The sequence below is a fragment of the Thalassophryne amazonica genome, chromosome 9 (genome assembly GCF_902500255.1).
Source record: "Thalassophryne amazonica chromosome 9, fThaAma1.1, whole genome shotgun sequence".
In the NCBI taxonomy this organism is placed as follows: domain Eukaryota; kingdom Metazoa; phylum Chordata; class Actinopteri; order Batrachoidiformes; family Batrachoididae; genus Thalassophryne; species Thalassophryne amazonica.
The window spans coordinates 64,938,573-64,964,102 of record NC_047111.1 but is presented as its reverse complement, the minus strand read 5'-3'; the positions used below and the strand labels follow the sequence as shown (position 1 = coordinate 64,964,102).

Genomic DNA, 25,530 nt, shown 5'->3' with positions numbered 1-25,530 from the left:
AACCATACAAGACAGGCAGCACCAGGACCCGAAAGAACTGGACCTGTGTTCCATTTAGATTTGGACACTTTATTGTCATTATACGGTGTACAATGACATTTCTTTTAGTGCTTCTCAGTCAACAGGCTTCAACAGCCAGACAAACAAGACAACATCGCATAACTAATTATAACATAACTAACAACATGTAGTTTGAAAATAGTAAGGTGCAAACAGCAGTAAAGTGCTAGAGCAAAGTGCAATTCTGCAGGATATGAGTGCAGGAGTGTTTCAGCTATATGCAAAGTTATCCTCATCCCCAAACACTGCTGTCCAGTGACACTCATGACTCCACAAGCTCTTCCCAGAAGGCTGAGGACCCAGAGACATGTATGTCACCGCAGAGAAAAGTCAGCCCATATAATATATTATTTCCTATGATGAAAATATGGTGAAAAAAATCCCTTAACATTTCCATTATTGTACGATGGTGTATTGCCAAAGTGTGACACAGAGAAAAACGATGCAACACTCAAGTGTACTGCAGCCAAAGATCTAACTGATTGGACTTTGACTGAAAATGTTTGTATACACAGCCAATGCCCGATCTTTCAGAACTGTGCAACAGGAAATGTAATTTTGAGACAAAATAATGATGCAAAATGAATGCACATGATCACTTTTTAAAAACTTTATTACAAATAAAATAAAATAACAGTTCATAGAAAAAGGAACAAGTAAAAACAAACATTTTTTTTCTGAAAAACAAATTTTCTAATAAGCAAATCATTTTAAAAAATGAAATGAAATTTGTCAGGAAGAAAACAAAATCTTAAACAGCAAGTTAAATAATTTATAGGGAAAAAAACTACTTTCTGTGACACATAAATTTAATTTATTTTAAATTATGGTAGTTCAAAACATTTCTTGTTATTGATCTGATTAACGGAATGAGCATTTTAAAACTCCTTAATAAAATATTATTTATTTATTTATTTATAATATTTTGTCGATGTGAAACTTACCTCCACGCATGTTAAATAGTGTAAGTAAGTAAAGTTTTTTTTTCCAAGATAAAATCACAAAGTGCTGTACAGGAATTTAAGAATACAGAAACTAAAAAAGTGATAAGTTTTGTGTTTCTGTGGACATTTTTATAACATGATAGATAACATACTTAAGATCTTTCAATTTCAACATTTTTTTTTTTTTTTTTTTTTGTATTTTATAAATTCTTAAACATTGCACGAAAATTATTTTGAAGACTCAGAGACTCGATGAGTTATATAATAAAAACAAAAATGTACAAGATTGGTACTATTTTTAGAAAGTTGGTAGGAATTTAATTCTTTAATTCTGGTTCTTTTCGATTCAAACACAGATAATCTCTCAAAATGAATTTGAAATAAAAACTTCATAGCAGCAGTATTTTTTCCTCTAATGAATATAAGAAAAATACAAGTTCATACGATTTTTTCCACAGTATTTAATGCTATTTAATATAATTTGTCACATTCACTCCAAGATTTTATTTATTTATTTGCTCCTTAATGAACAAAAAGAACTATTCACTCCTGTTATCACTTAAGCAATCAGTGCTGACGTCACTAATTCGCCATAAATCCCAGCAGGAGGCGCTGTGCCTGGTTTCCTGGCTCCAGGATGGAGGGGTTCCTGACCTCCTTCCCACCCTTCGGTATCAGTCCGGTCCGTGGGCCCCTGGTTCAGGGCAGCAGCTGGGGGAAGAAGGAGGGCCGGTTCGTGACCCCGCAGGGTCTCGGGTACCTGGAGCTGTGTAAGGCCATCCTGTCGCAGGTGAGCCCCGCTGTAGCTCCGCCCCTCAGAAAGACCGCCACCAGAGAGTGCGGCGTGCAGGTGAACGCCAAAGTGGACAAAACCGTCCAGTGCACCCTGGGCCCCAAGACACTTTTCTACAAGGAGGACGAAGCCCCGCTTCCCTCAGACACCCCGAGGAGTCCGGACCCGCCCAGCACCCCCCGCTTCCTCAGACCCGTTTCCATCTACTCCCCTGTTTTTGACCGCAGAACCTTCGTGAATAAACTCAGCGAGGCCGCAGGCAGAGAACCTCCTGAAGACGCTGACCAGGAGTCTGACGCTGATCCGGATCAGAACGACCCCAGGAAGAACACAAAGACCACCTATCAGGCATCAAAGGCCTCAAAGCTTCAGGTGGGTTTTGGAGTTAAGAGTCTGTTTAAAGCATTTCTAAAACTATTAGTTATTTCAGTTTCACTATATATTTGCTAATATTTTTTTTCTTTATTTCACAATCTGTCGAAGTGGCTCCAGAGAATTACACAGGCGGCTCTAGTAAGAGGCTCTTTAGGGGCGGTAGCCCCCTCAAGAATTTCATAATTATTTAAACTTATTTCTTGGTTCCCCAGGTTTTCTCAGTCACCACAAATCCACAGTCAGATTTTACACTGATTGCCTCTCCTGACTCAATTCCAGATGTACCTGGAGTTCAGAATCAGAAGTTTATTGCCATTGCCAATGAACAGGATTCACAGACTAGGAATTTGCTTCGATATAATGGTGCAATATAAAATGCTAAGATAAAATATACAATATGTGCCAAAATAAGACAAAATATAAGAAAAAATGACACATGAAAGGCTGTGCAACAGAAAGAGAAACATAAAAAAAACAGTGCAGTGGGAGGAGTGCAATTAAAACCAAAGTACATTGTTTAAAGTGACCTATGATAAAGTGACTGAGTTATGAGGAGTTCATGAGTCTAACGGCAGAGGGGAAGAAACTGTTCTTATGGCGGGAGGTTCTGGTCCAAATGGACCGTAGCCTCCTGCCCGAGGGGAGTGGTTTGAATAGACGGCTGTGATCCGACCTGCTCGGCCCAGAGTCCTGGAGACGTGCAGGTCGTGGAACGATGAAAGGCTACAGCCGATCACCTTCTCAGCAGAGGCCACAATGCGCTGCAGTCTGTCTGTCCCTGGCTGTGGCCCTGGCGTACCACACCGTGATGGAGGAGCAGAGGATGGACTCGATGGCTGTGTAGAACTGCACCATCAGCTGGACAGGCAGCTTGGCCTTCTTCAGCTGCTGCAGGAAGTACATCCTCTGCTGGGCCTTCTTGATGAGGGAGCTGATGGTTGACTCCCACTTGAGGTCCTGGGTGATGGCGGTGACAGTCCACAGTGGTGATGGGGCTGTTGGTGAGGGCGAGGGAGGGTGGGGGGGCTGTGGCTTTCCTGAAGTCCACGATCATCTCCACTGTTTTCTGGGCGTTGAGCTCCAAGTTGTTGCTGCTACACCAGGTCACCAGCCAGTCCACCTCCCTCCTGTAGGCAGACTCATCCCCATCCGAAATGAGTCCGATGAGGGTGGTGTCGTCCGCAAACTTGATGAGCTTTACGGAGTCGTGGCTGGAGGTGCAGCAGTTAGTGTACAGGGAGAAGAGCAGAGGGGAAAGGACACAGCCCTGTGGAGATCCTGTGCTGAGAGCCCGAGTGTTCGAGACATTCTTTCCCAGCCTCACATGCTGACGCCGGTCCGTCAGGAAGTGTGTGATCCACCTGCAGGTGGAGTCGGGCACGTGGAGCAGAGAAAGCTTGTCCTGGAGCAAAGCCGGAAGGCTGGTGTTGAATGCACAGCTGAAGTCCACAAACAGGATCCTAGCGTAGGTTCCTGGGGAGTCCAGGTGCTGCAGGATGGAGTGCAGGGCCAGGTTTATGGCATCGTCTACAGACCTGTTGGCTCTGTAGGCAAACTGCAGGGGGTCCAGGAGGGGGTCGGTGATGGACTTCAGGTGGGATAAAACCAGGCGTTCGAAGGTCTTCATGACTACAGATGTGAGAGCCACAGGCCTGTAGTCATTAAGTCCAGTTTAGGGAATAGGTGGCGTTATTAGGAATCCCCTCTTTAAGCAGCAACTATATTAACACTTTATGCCTCAGTTTCTCACAAGTACCACAGCCCTGAGGGATCTGGTCCTATCATAGCCCCAGTTTCTGTTATACCCACGAGCTAGCTCACATCACTCTCATAATGTGAGATTTTACGTTCCCCCAGTCTGATTTGGTAAACTAGCATGATTAAAAAGATTTTCCTCATCGAACAACTATCCAGGAGTCAGAACGTGGTGAAATTCAAAAATGGTAAATCTAACACTCAAAAAATAATTGTGGGCAAAGGGCTAGAATTGTTGCATGTGTCCTATAAACTCATTTTTAAAGTGGCTAATATTTGGGGCCACTCAATGGCGTACCATTATCTCAGACAAAACACTGGCTTCCTTTTAGTCTCTCCCTATATTGAGAAGGAAGGCTTGTTGGAACCCTTCTGCAGATTGAAGAGCTGTCTTGATTCTAATCTGACCTGGTATGGCTGGCTGTGCTGTTGTGATATTTAATTGACTAGTTGAAAGTTGCTGCTCTGAAAACTTTGTATTTCAGTTCCTGGAACAGCGGTATGGCTTTTTCCACTGTAAAAAGTGCAACATCCGGTGGGAGAGTGCATACGTGTGGTGCGTCTCTGGAACCAGTAAGGTAGTGTCAAGGTGGACAGTGTTGATGCACGTTTTGGGGTTTGATGTAATATAACTACACATCGTTTTGTCAGGTGTACTATAAGCAGCTCTGCCGGAAGTGTCAGATGGGGTTCAACCCCTACAGAGTGGAGTCCATCCTCTGCAAGGTACCAAATCAAAAATGACTAAAAATCTTAAGATTTCTGAGGTTGATCTAGAGTTCAAGTTGACCTACCAACTTGCTTTTAAGGATGATGCACATTTCTTTGACACGGCACATTTGAATTTTGATGACCCTTATTAACAAAATGCATATGTAGGTGATGCTAATGGCTTGCACACCTGTCTGTTATGCCTGGTTCACACGGTGAGATTTAATACCTGAGACCACCCATGGCAATTAAAAAAATCTGATTTAACAGGTTGTTGTACAGCGTGTGGTGTGTGCAGCCACATGGTAAACACAAGACACACAAACATTCCCAGAAAAACTTTTGTCAAATGTGACTTTGATGTAAACAGGGCAGCGCAGTCTCATTTGAACCCCTACGTGGTATCTCGGAATTTAACCACATGGGGACAGCCGGCACGATTGCGGCAGTGAACCCCTGGGTGGAGTGTGGGAGTTTCAGCACAAACCATTCAGCCCAGCTCGGTAAACTTAAAAGCATACTTGCTGTCACCTCAAGGACGTGCTGCTTTAACATGGTTTCCGCTGACACTCCCACACTCCACCCAGGTATTAGTCTCTTCCCACAAACGGCGCCAATCTAACGGGAAAATGGTGTACTGCTTTGTTTTTGGCTGTAATCATCAAAGCAGTTGTGAAAAGTGCAATTTTTTTTTTCGCTTCCCAGTGGAAAAGGTAAGATGAGGCAAATGGGAGAAGTCGTGTCTGCTTACCAGAGTAGCTACGTTCTCTTGCCTGTAAAACCGCCTTGACACACTTGAGCTCCGCGTCATAAACAAACTGCAACAATGTCCACTTTCCACCGCATCATCACTTTTTCTTTGCATTTTGACTTCTTTGCATGTAATATACCCAAAGACTCAGTGCTGCGTTTCTGTCCCTGGAAGTAGAGAAATTACGTAATATGTGTCATATTTTACCCCTTTAGTGCCCACCCTCAAACGAGACTGCACTGCCCAATTTTGTATTCCCCCTCCCCTTGTGCTTCTGTCACCTTGCTTTCTGATTGGCTACCTGTCACATTCAACAGGTTTTGTGCTCAGGGGACACCCCACACGCTGGGATATCAGCCCAAGACATGTTGAATTCACAATTTGAGGCCTGACGTCTTTCAGAGCAGACTAGAGCACACAGCAGGAATATCTGATAAGATTATCTTTAGAGCCATTACGATAGTCGGGGCTTCCTTAAGATTGTCAGAAGTGGAAGATTGGGTCAGAAATTGGCATACTGTAGTTCTTGCCACATCAACCAGGCATTAGGGTGTCTTTTCTTCAGTGGTCACATGTACAATGTTTGTCTGTGCAGACAAACTCAGACTTTGTACTCATGAAAAGGTCCCTCATTTCAGGTAACGTTGAGTAAAGCCATTGCTTAGACCCATCTTCCAAATCCATAATTGTACTTTTGTAAGTCTTGGACAAGACTGGAATTCAGATATTTCTGGGATCCTCCACTTTTTCCTTACTGCACAGAACATTAACATAAGATTCTGGGGATACATATAAAAAATACATGATCTGCTCTAAATGCGGTAGTTTCCAGGAAATGTCAGTCACTGCCCATGTCTGTTCATCTCGCTGTTCTGGTGCTTCATCTCAGGGATGTTCTCAGACCTGCTGTAGCTGTGAGAAGAAGCTGAGGCACATCAACATGAAGCGGCCCCACCGCCAGGACCTGTGCTGTCGCTGCAAAGGCATGAGGCTGTCCTGTGACGCCACCTACAGCTTCAAATACATCATCTGACCTCCTTGCACTTCAGAATACCCTCAACTGTTTGAGTTGTATCAGTGAACGTCTACCTCACGGCTGAGAGTGAAATTATTTTTGTAACTAAAACTTTATGAATAAATGATGCATTGAAAATTACTTTTTTAAAACTTTATCTCCAAGGATTTTCTTTAAGTTTTTTTTTTACTGGGAAAAAAAATAAATGGAACGATTTTCATGACTACTCAAATTGTAGTCAACTGGGTGGAGGGTTCAAAACAAGATGGCAAACGCCAAAATGGGGAAAAAAACACTTGAATGTGAGCCACTGAATCACTGACAGAAAATTTGTGAATAGGTTGGGCCTGTAAATGATGCTGACAGAGATGGAGCCAGGACACTTACATTTTGGACAATGTTTCGGCAAAGTGTCTCTCAAATCTGTGGAAGTTTTAAAATGGCTTCAAATAACACTAAAAAAAAAATCTTGAATGTTTTTAAGATTTCTGAACACTGAATGGCCAAGTGGTCTTTCATGACAGGGGCACTAAAATAAAAGATTTGCATATTTCTGTACTTGAAGGTTTGCAAAATGCTTGCGTATTCCCAAGATGAAAAAGTAAAGGGTTAATCTTCACGTGTGCCTTTCCTCCACAATAACGGGCCAAAAATTGATCCGTTTTGTTTCTTAAAATTCTGCATGCAATACCTCTGATGTGGCGGGGGAAAAAAGTTGAGATTCCTCCAATTTTATTACATTCTAAAATCACATGCACAAAGTATTCACAGCCTTTGCTATTGAGCTCAGGTGCATCCTGTTTCCACTGATCATCCTTGATGTTTCTACAGCTTAACTGGAGTCCACCTGGTGTTCAGTTGATTGGATGATTTGGAAAGACCCACACGTTTACATATAAGGTCCCACAATTGATGCATGTCAGAGGACAAACCAAGCATGAAGTTGACAGGATTGTCTTGAGGCACAAATTTGGGGAAGGGTATAACATTCCTGTTGCTTTGAATGTACCAATGAGAACAGTGGCCTCCATCTGTAAATGGAAATTTGGATCCACCAGGACTCTTGCTAGAGCTGACCGCTCATATATACTGAGCGATTGGGGGAGAAGCATTCCAGCATTCCTCTGTGGACAGATAACCTTTCAGGACAAACATCTCCACAGCAATCCATCAATCAAGCCTGTATCGTAGAGTGGCCAGAATGAAGCCAATCCTTAGAAGGCACATAGCAGCCCGCATGGAGTTTGCTAAGAGGCACCTGAAGGACTCTGACCATGAGAAACAAAATTCTCTGGTCTCATGACACAAAGATTGAACTCTGGTGTGAATGCCAGGTGTCATGTTTGGAGGAAACCGGGCATCATCCCTACATTGAAGCATCGTAGTGGCAGCATCATGCTGTGATGTTTTTCAGCAGCAGGAACTGGAAGATGAAGCAATGTACAGACATCTTGGATGAAAACCTGCTCCAGAGTGCCTCAGACTGGATATTGGCCTTGAGTGAGGAAGTTTGCAAATCCAGATACTCTTGACTCCTTGTTCAGTTTCTCAAATGATGCAATCAGGACATCTATTGATTCCACAATGATTACAGTCACTGGTTTCTACAAACCCAAATGTTGCCATAGGCCAGAACACATCCCTGATGAACTCCAGTATTCACTTGGAAAAATTCAGCGATTCTCCGCGACAAACAGCACTCAGTACCCTGTACCGGCCAGCTATTATGTCCATTTGTTGGGGATATGGTGAATTCTCAGACTGTCCCAGAGCATGAATGAAATTAAATGCTTTAAATCAACAGGCTGCAAAGGAACAGCTCCAATATTCCTACGTGTTTGAAGAGTACTCGCTGAGCTAGGGTGTGATTCTTGGTTGACTTCATGTGTGAAGACAAAGTACCCTGGTTGCTAAGTGACAAGTAACGGACTGAATTCTGTTAAGAACGTGATCTGTGCCAGCAGTTTTAGCAGCACAAAGAGCGGTGTTGCATCCTCATGTCTGTAATCTAGATCACCCTGCAGATACACCTAAAACACACAAATACCCCCCACAAAAACATTTGATATCTTTTACTTTGTCACCAGCTTGTACAGAGCTTTCAACTCAATTTCACAAAGGCTGTAAAAGTATTTACAACATGAAGAAAAAAACAAAACAAAAAACTACAGTCTTCATCTAAAAAGCTTTTTTAAAAAATGTGCAATTTATTATTTGGCATGCACACACGCTTTCTCCCACAGAAATTATACTGAGCTTACAGCTCCCATTTGTACCTCCATAGAAACATCTGTTAAAACAAGTCTAATAAATATTTAAAATACTCCATACAGTACACGGGAGATAGATGCATGCATGGCAGTTTGATTTGGAGAACGGCTATAAAACAAAGCTGAATGAGTGGATTTACACATCATCAGATATAAATAGGAAAAGGATATTAAACAGCAAAGAGCAAACTGCTAGAGGGAAATAAAAAGGGCTGACAGTAAAGTGTTCGACTTCAGTAGTAGCACAAGTTTGTGTTGCACACAGAGTAGTGAAAGTCAACATTTCCCTTGTCAGGTTACTACAAATGACACAAATATATTCTACAGTAGTTGTGCGCCTATAATAAACAGCGTACAGACACAGTTAAGTGTACACATACACTATCCCGTCGGAACACATCAGGCCCACGTCTTACAGTGTAGAACAGTCACAATTATACAGTGTTGTACACTCACTAATGATGCTACAACTAGTCACAGAAGAGTGCATCCTGCACACACAACGGTTTTCGTAATAGCAGAAGACAAGCTGGTTCACCAATACGGAAACTAAACTGGGACAAGGATCAATGCTCGATCATCCTGCGTCCACTCTGTCAATCGTCTCTCCATCGGTCTAAAGCACTCAGATTTGTGGGAGCAAAAACCGACAGCAGTGGAGTAGACCGCATTCATTTATGTCATGCATTGCACAATATCCTGCAAAGAAAAAGTGTCCAAACAATAGACATGAGGAGGAGAGAAAAGTTCTTCCAGCTTTGAACTTTTCCTTCTCAGGTAAAGTGACAGCCTTTTCTCTCACAGTACAAACAGTTACACAACACACGCCTGTAAAACAAACAAAATCTAATAAAAAACCTAATTTAGTGCAAAAGTGAGAATGCTATCGGCAATGTGTAGCATCACCGGCAGCGTCTTTGCTGTAACTTGCAATGCTACCAACCAGCTTACTTCCTGCAGGGGGCAGCGACAGTTCATGTCTTGAGTTCCTATAGGAAATAAGTAAGAATCAGTACCAAGTGCCTTCTCGGATCCTCGGGTGCAGTACAGATTAGCTGCTGAATTACGACTGTCAAGCAGGACTTAAAACTAGGTGCACATTGATTATAAAACACACAACTAGCATTTGGAGAGAATCACATCAAGTCGAGTTAATCAGCAGGCAGCTGTAGTAAATAATATACTGTGGGTTCAGTAATATTCTCCAGTAGTGTACGTCTAGGATGTGATTTACTGTCATTATCGTTGACTTAAGTGTCATCATTTTCAACTATCTGGAGGATGTCATCCTCTTCCGCAGATACTTGTATTTTCAGGTTTGTCAGCATAACTTGTTTCCAGGTATTTTGGATCCAGAGCAGCGTAAGCTCTCTAAATCCTCTGGTATGCTACGTTTTAATGTCTCAAGTCTGGATGTCTGAGGGTTCAGTGTTCAGGAGCCCCCCTGCTTTCAACAGGGGCAGAGCGGCATGCCCGACTTTGCTTAGGTAGCGAGCAAAAGGTGTAGCAGCACCGCTGAGGGAGCAGCAGCAACCCCATGCTGCAGCGCCTCCCGGGGCAGTGGGACAGGATGAAGGTGGTGGGGGAGGGAGCAGGGACATGGACGGGGTGGGACAACGTGTTAAGACTTTGCCGTGGGCCGTGTGTGGAGCTGATGATGGGTTTGAGTGTTTGTATGGGGAACTGGGGAAGTCAGGCAGGTGGGAACCCTGAGGCAGACTGGGTGCAGCGTACGCGTCACAGTGTGTGAGCAAATTGGGTTCTGAAGCGACAGTGGGGAGACTGGGGGGGGCAAAAGATGGCAACATTTGTGATTTAGTGTTTAAAGGCAGCAGTGGGGAACTGCACGATGAATAAATGTTAGTGCCCTCATTGCTGTAAGCCCTCAGTGGATCTCGCCATGTGTGTGGTTGTGTAGTATCTGGTTTAAAAGGCGAGAAGGGGTGCTGCCTTTTTCCATGGGATGAGAACAGGTCCGGGGGCTTCGGAAATTCAAGCAGAGATGACTCAGAATCTACAGTGGATGGGAATGAGGAGAGCCAAATAGCATCTGGGCCATGGTGAAGGTTTGATTTTGGATTTAGTGTTGCGCTGGATGGTAGGCAGGACGTCTGGAGGCCTGCATCTGGGGCAGCAGACACACGGGAGGAGGCAGGGGCCAGGTATAGGGCTGCTGGTTCTCTTCTGTGACAGCAGGCAGAGATGACTGATGGCTCAGATGTAGTGAGGGAAACATAGGAAGGGTTAGTGACTGTACTGAAGGGGGAGATAAGGGTGGGGGGCTCCTGAGGTCCTGTCAGAGGCTGGTCCCAGAGGCGCTGGAGTCGGGGAGGTAGGTTGTGACGACCCGGTAACCCTGGGCGTGGCGGATCATGTCACGAATCTCCCCGTTGAGTTCGAGAAGCTTGGAGCAGATCAGACTGAGGTCCTGGCAGGAACCAACCAGAGCAATGGTGCCTGTCTGGCCCAGGGTCTGATGGCGAAAGTAGATATTGAGGAGCGTCTGGACTTCAGTCTCTGAGCTGCCACCAAACACTCCGTGGGGCCACTGTTTCCTGAAAGCAAGATTAGGAGGTGTAGCAAAATATGTCTCATGATTTTGGTCAATACAGTGAGATCCATAAGTATTTGGACAGTAACTCGATATCTGAAACATTTTCTCCAGATAACACCACAGTGGAGATAAAATAAAAAAAACTTTAAAGATGTGCTTGTGGTGTTGACTGTCAGCTTTAATTCAAAGAGTTTAACAAAAATACCACACTAACCATTTAGGAATTACATCCATTTATACAGACAGTCCCTGCATTTTCAGAGGCCAGAAGTAATCATTCATTTTCTATATCTGCTTACTAAAATCGAGGATCACCGGGGGGCTATCACAGCAGTCATAGGGCAAGAGGCAGGGTACACCTTGGACAGGACGCCAGCCTATCGCAGGGCCACATATAGACAGGTAAACACAGTCATTTTAAAGTTGCCAATTCACCTAACTTGCATGTCTTTGGATGTGGGAGGAAGCCGGAACAACTGAAGGGAACCCATGCAAACACGGGGAGAACATGCAAACACCACACAGAAAGGACCAAACGGGAAACGATCACAGGGCGTTGGCTGTGAGGCAACAGTGCTAAACACTAAGCTGCCACACTGCCCCATAAGTAATCGGCCAAATTAAATACAGGAATTGTTCATATAAATTATGACTTTTACAGCCAGATTTCTTCAGACCAAGATGGAAACATCAACATTTCCACATCAAAGAATATGTCTTCATACTAACAGTGTGGTATTGTGGTAAATCTGACTGGAGTAGGCAATCCTGAAAAACTGAGTGTGCCAGAAGGAGAAAAGTGAGGGAAGCCACCAGTGATTGAAGAAACTGTGCATCATGCAACTTTTGACAATTGCACCACCAGGATTTAAATGTGATTACAGAACAAATCTAGGATTAAGTCTACCATGTGCATTCTGACAGACTAGCTGAAATTTGCCACCTTTTTAAGAAATTCCTTCTTGGAACGTCTCTGTGCCACTCCACCATGAAGCTTGGGTTTGACTCCTGGCAAAACTACCGGGCTGTGTCCTTTGATGATACTTCATTCACAATGCCCCAGTCCACCCACCTGTAAACAGGTACTGGATTTATTTGAGTAAGTAAGCTGAGATGGATTGACTTCCAGTCCAGGAGGAGTTGAAGACTTATCTGCTTCACACTACAGGATCCAGGGAAAAGACACAGGTACCAGTGGACCTAAGGCCTATATAGGATTTACTGTGTACTTTGACATAAAGCACAAAGTTAACGGTTTCATTTAAACTTCACTGTGGTGGTGAACAAAGGCAAAATAATAGATATTGCGTCACTGTCTAAATACTTATGAACCTGACTATGTTCAGGCAGTTATTTTCTCATTGTTTTATGTCAAAGCCATATATTGATTTAGTGTTGGACTTTCAAAAATTACCTGGTAACAGCAAAACTACATACATCATCCTTGATGACAACAACAATACAAAGCAAAAACACAAACAGAATGTAATGCTGCGTTTGTACATACAACAAGGCTGTGGACGTTTCAGCTCTCTTCCACACAGCCCACAACAAAATATCCAGATATTAAAATATACAATTTGAAGTGTTTCTCACCTGCATTCTTGAATGAAGCGGACAGCTTTGATGAAGTCGTGGTTCCTAAGGGACTCGAGAATGGCCTGCACTGCTGCCTCAGAGGTGGGGAAGCTGGGCACAACCATGGATGCCGCCTGGGTGGTGTGTGTGTGCATGTGAGCCACATGTTTGTGTTCCAGATCGCTGGTTACAGCTGCCTCTGCCGCCTGCAGGCTGGTCCTCAGATCGGTAAGCTCACGAGACATGTTTAACAGCTAGGAAGGAAAATTCAACTGTATTACCAGTGGAGCCCTTATCCTTGAGTGCATTATTTTATATTTAAATGACACAGTCATCATGGTGCATGAATCTGCTCAAACACCTTCAACCTGAAACCTCTCCATAATATTTCATTTGATTCTGATGGAATGTGAATCTTCTCATGTAGGAGATCAAGTAGACGTTCTTGCTGTACTAGTTGTTATTATTATATTTTAGTTATTATTTATTATTACTATTCGTCTTACCTCGGGCACAGAGCTGACTGCATGAACCTGATTAATGAGCGTGCAGTATGACTGGAACAGTAGAAGAAGCTGGAAGTGCAGCTTGTACAGCCTCTGACAAAGCTCCAGTTGCTAAAATATATCAGTGACAAACCAGAATTAACAAGAGCATAAAGTCACAGGTCCACATTCTCTAACGTGCACATGCAAATGACTATTAAATCAATAAACTGAGTAACTGACTGTCTTATGTGGAATAAAGTAAGCAATTTATTTTGAAGCAGTCTGAGCGGAAGAAAGTTGGAAGAGAACTTACTGCAAGAGACTCCATTTGCTAGACAGCGAGAGCGTGTTAGGGCATCAGTCAGGTGAGAGGAAGACAAGGCGTCAATCAAACACATGCACAGTAGAGTATAAACCATGACTGTCCAGTCAGGCCAGAAAGAATTAGTCAACAGTATGTAAACCAAAAAATGTTTTGATTTTGCAGCTAAATCAAATCACACACCACAGTTATCACACAGCACACATGCAAAAGAGCAAACGCTTCAGTGACAAAATCCTATGCTGCATTCACATGTTGGCTGTAAACGGCTGATGGCGAACTGGATATTCCAATGTTTGGCTGATGGAAAATTCCACTGGCTGTGAGTGCAGCACTGCAATGGGATTTGCCTTCAAAATTTAAAAATGTTCAACTTTTACAACCTGCCAGAGTGTCGAGGACAAACAGGATGTTTTATCTTTTATGAGGAGAAAATACAGGAGGCAAGAGGTGGATTATTAAAGTGCAGAGAGTCACCTGATTGTACCATAATCAGGTAAATGTGAATAATTTTTCTGATATTACAGAAAGAAATGAAGTTTTAGTGTCACTAAAAGATAACTTTTTAAGGAACCATCAGATCCTGAGCTTCTCATTTTAATGTGAAAGCCATCAGAGAGCTGATGCATATACGCTGTGTGGGCTGCACACCACGATATAAACGTACAAGTAAATATCCACGCCTGTAATGATGTTTTTGACTGTGTTACTTTGGCATATGACTTCTGTGTGACTTCATTCTGAAGTCATTCATACCAATCAATCACAAATATTTTGCAGATCAACTTACGCTTTAGATCATCCATCTCGGCTTCTTGATTGTTGAGATATACAAAAAAGTGTTGCTTTTTTCACACAATGTTTTCCTTCACCTTGACCACTGACCAAACTACTCCAAAGTCTAATCACCTCTAGTAATCTATCCAAGTAATACTCCAACCAAGTTTGAAAGAAATCTGTCCAGCCATCCACAGACACACACTAGTGAAAATAATATCCTGCTGTCGCCGCAAAACTCTAAGAATCTTTCAGTTAAGTAAATTAGTGTCTATCAATGTTAATGAAAAATGTAAACGGTCTGTCCCTGCAGATGACAGTAATTCTGCTACAACAAGCGGGATAGTAGTTTTTCAACTGAACATGTGAACGGCAGCATTAAAAGCAAAACGCAAAAGACTGAAAATAATTACCCAAATGTTTAATGTTTGCTTGTTAAGTCTGAAGTAACAAATAACAGTACCGTTAATAACTTTTTATTACCTTCTCCTCTGAGTCACCAGGCTGGCAGGTAACCACACTGTCACCGGGACATCTGGGAAATGTGTCCTTACAGTTCCTCAGCCACTTAAGGTCAAAAAGTAACAGGAACAGGGAATAAGGTGGAAAATAGCACACGAATGTGCACATTTTGTCAGTTAGCCTCACATTTACATGAAAGAAAAAACAAATAATCAAACCATATGACCCTTGATCTAAACAATTCAGCGTGTAAATGAAAAGGTACCGATACGGCAGCTTCCTCTCTGGTGTTGTAGGTATCCAGGTACTCCTGCAGCTCCAATGCGCTGAACTTCATCTTTTCCAGAAGACCATAAGACATGATCTAAAGAGATGGACATGGAGGAAGGAGAAGGTTTTAAAAAGAGTTTGGTCGAAGACAGTGGTTTTCAAACTGTGAGGTGCGACCTCCCCCCTGGGGGGCGCCACAGTTCTTCAGGCAGGGCGCAAGGGATGGATATCATGAACCGGTTCTTTTTGAGAATCAATAAGAAATGATTCGATCTACCGACATCAATAGCCTTTTTGCTTAACAAGTCCCTTATTGGTCGTTCAGATTGTTTTTGAGGGTGTTTTAACGTGGAAATGATTATTTCTTTAATTTGATTACAGACCCTGCAGCAGGTCTGTAATCATCCGCTTCTGTAATGACTCCACTTGAAGCTCAAAACAATGAAGCAGTGGTCCAATCCGCTGTTTCGTTGGTTCATTACTTCGTTGCTTTTCAGAAGCGACAAGTCCGCTTCTTAACCCCTCTCAAAGCCATTTAAAAATGTCAATCGTGAGTCACTTTTGTGTGAATTAAAGTCTCTAACTGTGACTCTTGTCTTGTTGCAGGTAAGAAACGAGAATCATTTGCCGTTCCGTTCGCACAGCTCCAAACTCTGCGCTGCTCTCTGTCGAGACAGAGTCCGGTCGCAATTAATAACTTCAAAGCGAATCGCCATATAAATAAAATGATACTTCTTTCCAAACATTGTAACACAGACAACAAACTAAAACATTTTTTCCTCCCAAAATGAGATGTCCTGTGTTCTTTATGAATTACACTGATGTTAACTTGCAGCACAGAGCTCAGCTCAGAGATATAGAGTTAGATTTGTGCCATTAATGTCTGAAAGGAAATGTTTTTGAGAAAAACTACAGTTTTTTTATTTATGTCCAGAGATCAAGGATCCAGTTACCAATTTCATATTTTTTTACTTTAAGACTCAATAAAATGTTACTGACATAGAAAACCTGTAAAGCCTACTTTTAGTACACAGAAAATTCACAAGAGGTATTGATAAGGGAAATGATAAGAAATTGGATCGATAAGCGGAATCAATAACGGCATCAATATTGATAAAATCTTATCAATACCCATCCCTTATTATTTATGTTAAAATGTGTTAGTTATGCCAAAGATGTTTAAAAAGATGTTTAAATATTTTAAAAAAACGATGTTTAAAATATGACAAAAGATAAAAATAGAAGAATAGAAAGTTCTTTAAAAACATGTTTAAAATTTTTGAAAAGGGTGTAAAATGTGTGAAAGAACAGAAAGTTATTTAAAAACATGTTTAAAATGTTTACAAAGGCTGTAAAATGTGTAAATGCATAGACAGTTCCTTAAAACACACAAATACTTTAAAAATGTGTTTAAGATGTGCAAAAGAATAAAAAGAAACACACAAAGATGTTGAAATTGTGTGTATGTGTGTTGGGGGGGGGGTCAACTATTAATTTGTTCTCTGAGGGGGCAGGGCTCATTATCCCACACTTTGAAAACCCCTGGTCTAAGAGGTTTGCTTAAATCATTTCATAATCATTTATTAAAGCGCCTTTCACACCGGCCTTGCATACAGTTGCGTTGCGTATGGAGGACGTATGGTTGTGTTCCTATGTGACGGTCCCCGCCGTCTTGTAGCAGGGCGGGCCCATAATCAGGGGCACCTGGGCCCGGTGTCCCTGTCTCTTATTTAAGTGGGCCCAACTAATTCATTTTGTTCTCTCCCTCTCTCTTTTTAGGACGTCTCGCTGCGCCGACCGGTAGCAGAGCACCTTTTTGCACAGCTGCACATCTTTGCCCTTTTAATTTACTGACTTAAACTATTGTAAATAAATACTTCTATTTTTCTAATCCTCTCGTTTGTGTCTCCTCCTTGTCAATGTCCTCTGAGCCACGGGCACGTGACAAGAGTGGGGGCTCGTCCTTTAAATTAAATTTTTGTAGTCAGCGCGTTTAGTTTTTGTAAATTTATTTGATTAAAGTTTGTTTTTAGGCCTGTTTTTTGTGTTGGGGCTTTGCCGCGCGCTGATTACATGATTAGAATCCGGTGCGCACCTGCTGATTGCGCGTTCGTTCATTTGTTTGTGGGGACACACGAGAGGTTTGAAGTTAAATTGTGTTTTTTTTTTTATCCGAGGTGAAGGTAAGTGCTGTCTCGTGCTGCATGGTGTTTCGGAGTCCTTCGTTAGGCTTTAGTGGCTTTTCTCATAAGGAGATTTGCCTGCTTTTGTTTTGTGAGGGCAGCGGTGAACATGGCTACAAGCTTCGGCTTAGGAGCGCGTCCGTGGTGTTCTGGGGGTTGTCAGCTTGCTGGTCGCTGCTCAGACCCATCGGGTTTTAGCGCATAAATACCCACCACATGAGACTGCAAGAAGACTAGGTTAAGCAGGTAGATTTGGGGTTAAGTAGTTCAGGGCGGGGGACTCCGAGGGATGCGCTGGCCCTCAGCCTCGGTGATATGAGATTGGCAGTTTGTATTCAGTTCGGTTCACATTACTTTTTTTTGTAACCATGGTTTCTGTTTCGCATTTTTTTTCCACTCCTTCTGAAAGTTTTTTGGAAAATTGTCAAAAGAAACATTTATTGCAGATAGCTAAACACTATGGCATTACAGTGGGAAATAATATACGCAAAGATGATGTTAGAGATATAATCATTGCTGCGCTCTTTAATAAAGGCGTCCTGAGAGGGGGAGAGCAACAGTCGGGTTTATATGTCAATTCTAAACCTGAGCTGTCTGTTTCGTTTGATGGACTGAGTTTTGCGCAGCGTAAGGAATTAATGTTGCTGCAAATTGAACAAGAGAAAAGCAGAAAAGATGCTGAACTTCAATTGGAACAAATGAGACTGAGAACTGAAGCTGAAAAAGAGGTTCAATTGGAACGTGTCAGACAAGAGACTGAAAAAATGAGATTGGAATTGGAACACTATAAATTGAATTTGATTCGTGATGGTAAGGTTATAGGCGAGGTGACTGAAGAATCATTTTCCTCTGCTGTTAGTAGGCCTGCTCCTAACGCATTTGACGTGGGTGCTAGTCTGCAGCCTAATGCAAAGTTTAATGAAAAAGATCCAGATACTTTTTTCGTTCTGTTTGAGCGCATTGCAGATGTTAAAAATTGGGCAGATTGTGATAAAGCTTTATTGTTGCAGTCCATGTTTACTGGTCGTGCCCAGGAGGCTTATTCTGCGTTGAGCGCTGCAGAGTGTCTGGATTATGCCAAAATAAAGGCTGCGGTTCTAAAATCCTACGAATTAGTCCCAGAAGCTTATCGCCAGAAATTCAGGAATTTTGAGAAAAATGAATGTCAAACTCACGTGGAATTCGTTGGAGATTTAACCTGTCAATTTAATCGTTGGTGTTCTGCTTTGAATATTGACACTTTTGAGGGTTTGTTAGAGTTGATGATCTTGGAGCAGTTTAAGAACTGTTTTCCTCAGCGTGTAGCTACTTATGTTACTGAACAGAAACCCAGCACCGCTCTGAAGGCAGCGGAGCTGGCAGATGATTTTGTCCTGACTCACAAGGGGGCTATGGGTGAAACTTTTCCATCTAGGACCAAGCCTATAGTCAGTGAAAGTCGCTCCTACTCGCAGACCTTTGCGCAGGGTCGCTCTGCTTCATTCAGAGCGCACTCTAGCAGGCGTAATTACTGCCAGGCAACGGGCCACTGGAAGTCTCAGTGTCCTGTGCTCAAGTCTAAAAGCAGGCGTAAAATGTACATCCCTTCAGCTCCTGCTCTGTCAGCTTCAAATAATAAGTCCAGGAAAAAGTTCGATAAAGCTTTTGCTCCTTTTATCCATGATGCGTATGTGTCCATTGTGGGGAGCGAGCCGCGTGTTCATATTAAGATGCTGCGTGACACAGGGGCTAAACACTCATTTATAGTGGCTTCTGTGCTTCCATTCTCCTCCGCTACAGAAACGGGTGACTCTGTCCTTATGCATGGGATGGAGCTGGGTGTGGTCTCTGTGCCGAGGCACACAATTATGTTAGAATGTGGGTTTATTAATGGTCTGGTGATTGTAGGCGTGCGCCCCGCTCTGCCGCTTCCTGGGGTTTCATTGATTTTAGGCAATGATTTGGTTGGTAGTGCGGTGTGGCCGAGGTCTCCTTTGCCCGTGGTGACCCCTGAGCCACGTTCATCGTCTCTGCTTGAAAAGCAGTGTCCAGAGGTGTTTCCGGCTTGTGTCATGACGCGCGCTCAATTTCGTGCGTCTGAGTCGGATGTGCTTGAGAGCTCAGTCTTGTTGCCCGAGCTCCCCGCATCTGTCTCTGTGAAGGAATGGAGTCAGCATCAAAAGTCTGATCCAACTCTTTCAGTTATGTTTGAAAATGTTCTTCCAGGTGACAAGGTAAGGAGTGCTGCTCATGGGTACTTCATGCAGGAGGGTCTGTTGGTGCGCAAGTGGGTCCCATGTCATGGTGACTTTGTTGGTGAGCCCATTTTTCAGATTGTTGTTCCTGAGATGTTTCGTGATGATGTGCTCAGAGTTGCCCATGATGACTCTGGTCACTTAGGTGTGAAGAAAACGTGTGATAGAGTGCTGGGTTATTTTTTCTGGCCTAGGTTAAAACATGATGTGTCAAAATACATTAAAACTTGTCACGTTTGTCAGTTAACGGCAAAGCCAAACCAGATACTTAAGCCTGCACCCCTGTGTCCCATTCCAGTCATAAGCAAGCCTTTTGAGCACATTATCATAGTTTCTGTGTAGGCTCTCAGTTGTCCAGGTGGTTTCCATAGTAGAGAAGCTTGAATCTTCGACTGGACTGGGTTGCTTGACACAAGGACGATTCGCTTCAAATCGCAGAAGCTTCCTCAGCTAAAATTCTTGCTCTGGTGGTCTGACTTCTGTCTTGACTCTTGTAGAGAAGAATTATCATTATCATAGATTGTGTGGGTCCGCTTCCTCCCTCAAAGTCTGGCTCCTCTTATTTGTTAACAGTGATGTGCCAAGCAACACGATATCCTGCTGCATTTACATTACGTAAAATTACAGCTCGGTCAGTCATTAAAGCTTTGTTTAATTTTATGTCAATTTTTGGCATCCCACGTTTGTACAGTCGGACCAGGGCTCACATTTTATGTCTCGTGTCTTTGCCCAAGTTTTGAAACAGTTGAGGGTAAAACACAATGTTGCCTCCGCCTATCATGCGCAGAGCCAGGGAGCGCTAGAGAGGTTTCACCAGACTTTGAAGTCCTTGTTAAGAGCTTACTGTACCGAATTGAGGGGTGATTGGGAGGAATGGTTGCCATGGCTTATGTCGTCAGCTCGGGAGGTGGTGCAAGAGAGCACTGGATTTAGTCCAAATGATTTGGTGTTTGGACATGCAGTGCGGGGTCCAATGGCCATACTAAAGGATGGTTTGGTGGTGGACTCTGATCCCCCTAAAAATGTGATTGACTATGTCAATGGTTTTCGCCATCGTTTGTATGTGGCTGTAGAAAAAGCACAGGAAAACTTGAAGGGTGCACAGGGAAAAATGATCGGAAAACTGAACATCGAGAGTTCAGCCCAGGGGATCTGGTCTTGGCCTTGACCCCTTTAACTAATTCACCGTTCCAGGCTAATTTTTCTGGCCCTTAGGTTGTTGAGAGCAGGAATTTGGATAATTACATGATCGCTACACCTAATCGCAGAAAGGCATCACGATTATGTCATGTTAATTTACTTAAGCCATACTATTCTCGCGGTGATGGGGTTCCGCAGAGTAGTGTTGCTTCTGCAGCTCTCACTGTCCACTCCTTTTCCTCAGGTCAGCAGGCTCCTGCTCAGGAGGAGGTGGATGTGAAGTGGCCTGATGATTCTATGTTGTGTGGTCGACTTAAGAACTCTGAGACCTTGAGTAAGTTGCAGTCGCTGTTCAGTCACTTGAATCTGGACAACATGCTGAACTGACAGAAGTGATCGACTCCTATCCAGAGTTGTTCAGAGATACACCTTTAAGAACACACCTGATAGAGCATGACATAGATGTTGGTGAGAGCACTCCAATCAAACAGCGGTTCTATAGGTGTGCTCCTCAGAAACGTAAGGTAATGGAGGCTGAGGTCCAGTATATGCTGGATAACGGCATAGCTGTCCCCTCATCCTCCAGTTGGGCCTCTCCAAGCCTGTTGGTGGATAAGTCAGACAAATCGCCACGTTTTTGTACGGACTATCGAAAAGTAAATAAAGTGACAAAATCAGATTCGTATCCATTACCACGAATGGAAGATTGCATTGACCAAATTGGGTCTGCTAAATTTGTGAGCAAATTTGATTTATTAAAGGGATATTGGCAAGTTGGGTTGTCTGCCCGTGCAAGAGAGATTTCCGCTTTTGTTACTCCATTTGGTTTATTTGAATACACTGTGATGAGTTTTGGCCTGCGAAATGCACCAGCAACGTTTCAAAGGTTAATGAACATGGTGACATTTGGTCTGGAAGGTTGTGCGGTCTATCTTGACGACGTAGTAGTGTTTAGTGACACTTGGAATGACCATGTCCAGCGTATTCGTGCCTTATTTGATCGCCTTTCCTCTGCGTGTCTGACAGTCAATCTGGCGAAGTGTGAGTTCGCTCGTGCAACTGTTACTTATTTGGGGCATGTAGTGGGGCAGGGGGAAGTGCGACCAGTTGATGCAAAGGTACAAGCAATTTTGGATTATCCGCCTCCGACTACTAAGAAGGAGTTGATGCGTTTCTTAGGGTTGGTTGGCTATTATAGAAGTTTTTGTCCAAATTTTTCAATCAATTTGTTGAAAAGTACTGTTGGTTTTCAGTGGTCTACCGCTTGTCAGACCGCTTTCAAGAATGTCAAGTTGCTGTTATGTGTTGAGCCAGTTCTTGTTGCTCCCATAATGGATGGGCCGTTCAAAATTCAGGTAGATGCTAGTCAAGTTGGAGCTGGTGCTGTTTTGCTCCAAGAGCACGATGGAGTTGACAAACCAGTTTGTTACTTTTCTAAAAAGTTTAATTCGTATCAATTAAATTATTCGACAATTGTGAAGGAAACTCTCGCGCTTATCTTGGCTCTTCAGCATTTTGAGATTTATGTGACTTGCGGTGATGGTCCTTTAATCATCTATACCGACCATAATCCACTCACGTTCTTAAGTACTCTGAAAAGTCCAAATCAACATCTAATTCGATGGGCGCTGTTTCTGCAGGCGTTCAGTTTAGACATTCGTCATATTAAAGGTTCTGATAACTTGTTGGCTGATGCTTTGTCATGTGTGCCAGTTTAAAAAAGGAAAAAGCAAAGTTGCCTTAATTTTTGTGCCTGTCTCTTTTCTGCCTCTCCCCGGTTTCAGGCGCCGGAACTCTGGAGGTGCAGCAGAGGACATGTGTGCTAAGCTTGTGACTTTACCAATTGGTGTCATCTTTAGCCTTGTATAGCTAGGTCTAATTTGATTCCTTGTAAATGGTAGAATTTCTCTTGTTTGATAATGGAAGAAAAAACTTAGTCCTATCAGATTTTAAAGTAGTTTGTAAAGAAAAAAAAAAGTATAGCTGAATATAGGTAAGCTGTAAATGTAATTTTGGTGCAACAAAAAAATATAATGTAGTACTACTAAAAACAAAAGAAAAAACTGTGCTGTTTGTAATTGGTTTGGAAAGTCTTTAGGTGGACTTCCCTTTTGAAGGGGGAGGGTGTGACGGTCCCCGCCGTCTTGTAGCGGGGCGGGCCCATAATCAGGAGCACCTGGACCCGGTGTCCCTGTTTCTTATTTAAGTGGGCCCAACTAATTCATTTTGCTCTCTCCCTCTCTCTTTTTAGGACGTCTCGCTGCGCCGACCGGTAGCAGAGCGCCTTTTTGCACAGCTGCACATCTTTGCACCTTTTAATTTATTGACTTAAACTATTGTAAATAAATACTTCTATTTTTCTAATCCTCTCGTTTGTGTCTCCTCCTTGTCACTGTCCTCTGAGCCACGGGCACATGACACATAGTATTGCTTACATTTGATTACTGCCATGTATGTAGCCCTCATTGCTACTTTTCTACCTCTCACAGTCCACTCCTGCCTACTTTCGTTTGTTTTTTTGGAATTGTGGAAATGTGTAACGGTACATGAATAGCATGCACATTTCCAGACGTACAGCGAGACAAGCTGCTGCCTTGTGTTGTTGGAGAGAGAGAGAGAGAGAGAGAGAGAGAGAGAGAGAGAGAGAGAGAGAGAGAGAGAGAGACCTTGCACGCAGAGGGGAGAAGTTTGGCTCGCGACATGACATGACATACTGCCTTGAGACGCAGATGGATTTGATACATTGGAAAAAGTCAGAAGACATTATTTACAGGAGTTAATGGACTTTATTACCGTGCCATAATCATGAGAGAACTTAAAAAGGTGAAAGTGCCGAGGATCTGCAGCCGGCAATCTTACGCGTGTTCCGTGCATGAGGAGTGGATGGTGGACATATCCTCTCGCTGGCGATTGGTCCATAAGCAGGAGTTAATGGACTTTATTTAACTTGCCACAATCTTGAAAGAAGTGGAGGAGGTGAAAGCAAAGCGGAGCGGCATCTGGCAGTTGCGGCATCGATCCATCTGTGAGAAGTGAACGGTGCACATGGACATGTCCTCTTGCTGGTAATCTGTCCATGAGGAGTGGACATGTCCTCTGAACGTGGAAGCTTGGCCCACCTCTTCTTCTGTGGTTTTGAAGCTTCACTGCCAGCAAAGTCCAGCAGGATGAATAAAATCTATCAATCCAGGTTTGTACTGACAAAAAGATTTTGCGCTCTAGCGTAGGGTTGTGTAGAATTGCAGAGGCTTGGTGTACAGTAATGCAGTGCTGTGTAGATTTACATACAGCAGTGTAGTGTTGTGTAGACTTGCATAAAACTGTGTACTTTCTGCATCCAGTGGTCTACATTGAAAAAAATTAAACAGGTTTAATTTTTTGCGGCCGCCCCATGTAGCACTCAGCATACTGCTGCGTAGAGGAGCAAAAACTCCACCTAGAGCTGCGGCGGAGAGCTGCTTAAACTCGGCACAGAGCTGCATACCTTAGCGTAGTCAGTAAGCCACAATACGCAACTCTACGTTGGCCCTCGTGTGAAAGGGGTTTAACTGCCAATGCTGAGAACCTTGTTAACGCGATTGAAGATAGTGCTTCCTGCACTATCAGACATACTCACTGTGTCAGCGTCGATGTAGATTGTGGGACAATCTGAGCATGTTGTGAGCATCTGTGAGGACCTGAGGAACTTAGATCCGATACCCCTCAGGCCCTCACCAAGGTAAGTGGCTACATCAGTTGTCAGGATGCAGAATTTACCCTGGATGTTCTGGGAACAAAAGGAAGTGAGATGACATTACTATAAAGTTGGGCATACTGTTTACACTCACAGGCTTTTATTATTTACATCTGTTCAAGTGCTAATTAAAGCTAATCTCTAATCAGCCCAATCACATAGCAAAAACTCAGTGCAATTAGGTGGTCAACAATGTTGTCTTTTGGCTGCTTCTGTTTTGTTCAGGGTCACCACAGTGGTCAAGAAATCTGCTGAAATTTAAACCAAGCATCAGAATGGAGATGAAAAGTGATTTAAGTGATCCGAACATAACGTGGTTGTTGGTGGTAGATGGACTGCTTTGAGTATTTCCCAAAGTGCTGAATGACTAGGATTTTCACATACAACCATCTCTTGGCACTACAAAGACTGGCCATTAAAAGAAGAAACTTCCAGTGAGCGGTGGTTTTCTGGGTGCAAAGGTCTTCCTGATGACAGGAGTCAGAGGAGAATGACCAGACTGGTTTGAATGGTTTATGGAAATGCACCAGTAGCTCAAACAAACAACTGGTACAACCAAGATATGCAGAAGAGCATCTATGAACACACAACATAATGAACCTTGCAGCAGATGGGCTACAGCAGCCACAGACCTCACAAGGTGCTCCTCCTGCAAGCCAAAAAAATTAATCTGGGGATACAGTGAATACAGCCTCACCAAAACTGGACAATGGAGGATTGGAAAAAGGAGTCTTGAATTCTGTGGCAACAACATTTGGCAAAACAGCATGAAACCACAAAATCATCCTGCCTCATTTTAACAATTCAAGTTGCTGCTGGTGTAATGGTGTCATGTCAACATGGATGAAAATCTCTGAAAAAAAATGTCCAGCACCTTGTTGAATCTAAAGCCAGCCCATTGCTGATTTCTGACACCACATTGTGTATGTTTATGGCTATTAATTCATTCATTAATTATCTTTGGAATCAGTGATGCTGCAGAACACTACACAACTGGAAAGTTTTAAATGTGTTTAACAAATCTGTGACACATCGTGATCCAAAACATAAATAATAATAATAATAATAATAATAATAATAATAGGATGGAATTTGTGTAGATGGGGGTAATACGT

General features: G+C 43.0%; 2 protein-coding genes across 8 annotated transcripts in view; one reads left to right on the top strand and one right to left on the bottom strand.

The window, feature by feature from the left end:
- Positions 1 to 1,641: 1,641 nt before the first annotated feature.
- Positions 1,642 to 6,546, top strand: zar1l (zygote arrest 1-like). The gene is made up of 4 exons (XM_034177436.1): positions 1,642 to 2,169; positions 4,413 to 4,505; positions 4,579 to 4,653; positions 6,279 to 6,546. The coding sequence occupies exons 1-4, from the start codon at positions 1,642 to 1,644 to the stop codon at positions 6,420 to 6,422; spliced, it is 840 nt and encodes a 279-aa protein (XP_034033327.1). The 3' UTR covers positions 6,423 to 6,546.
- Positions 6,547 to 8,461: 1,915 nt separating this feature from the next.
- fryb (furry homolog b (Drosophila)) overlaps positions 8,462 to 25,530 on the bottom strand; it is a 209,896-nt gene continuing 192,827 nt past the window's right edge. For 5 of the 7 annotated variants that reach the window (XM_034178228.1, XM_034178229.1, XM_034178231.1 and 2 more), the window contains exons 61-67: positions 24,299 to 24,448; positions 15,121 to 15,219; positions 14,877 to 14,960; positions 13,608 to 13,625; positions 13,313 to 13,423; positions 12,825 to 13,060; positions 8,462 to 11,229 (exon numbers count right to left, since the gene is read on the bottom strand). In XM_034178228.1, coding sequence (XP_034034119.1) covers positions 10,971 to 11,229; positions 12,825 to 13,060; positions 13,313 to 13,423; positions 13,608 to 13,625; positions 14,877 to 14,960; positions 15,121 to 15,219; positions 24,299 to 24,448 — 957 coding nt within the window. In that variant the 3' untranslated portion in view covers positions 8,462 to 10,970. The remainder of the gene's footprint in view (positions 11,230 to 12,824; positions 13,061 to 13,312; positions 13,424 to 13,607; positions 13,626 to 14,876; positions 14,961 to 15,120; positions 15,220 to 24,298; positions 24,449 to 25,530) is intronic. The other 2 variants (XM_034178230.1, XM_034178234.1) reach the window with 1 other exon arrangement.

What these genes read in the sequence shown, in the direction of transcription:
- zar1l (XM_034177436.1), top strand. Translation starts at nt 1,642, where the DNA reads ATGGAGGGGTTCCTGACCTCCTTCCCACCCTTCGGTATCAGTCCGGTC. An exon ending in CAAAGGCCTCAAAGCTTCAG is followed by an intron (nt 2,170 to 4,412) that starts GTGGGTTTTGGA and finishes TTTGTATTTCAG; the next exon opens with TTCCTGGAACAGCGGTATGG. An exon ending in GCGTCTCTGGAACCAGTAAG is followed by an intron (nt 4,506 to 4,578) that starts GTAGTGTCAAGG and finishes TCGTTTTGTCAG; the next exon opens with GTGTACTATAAGCAGCTCTG.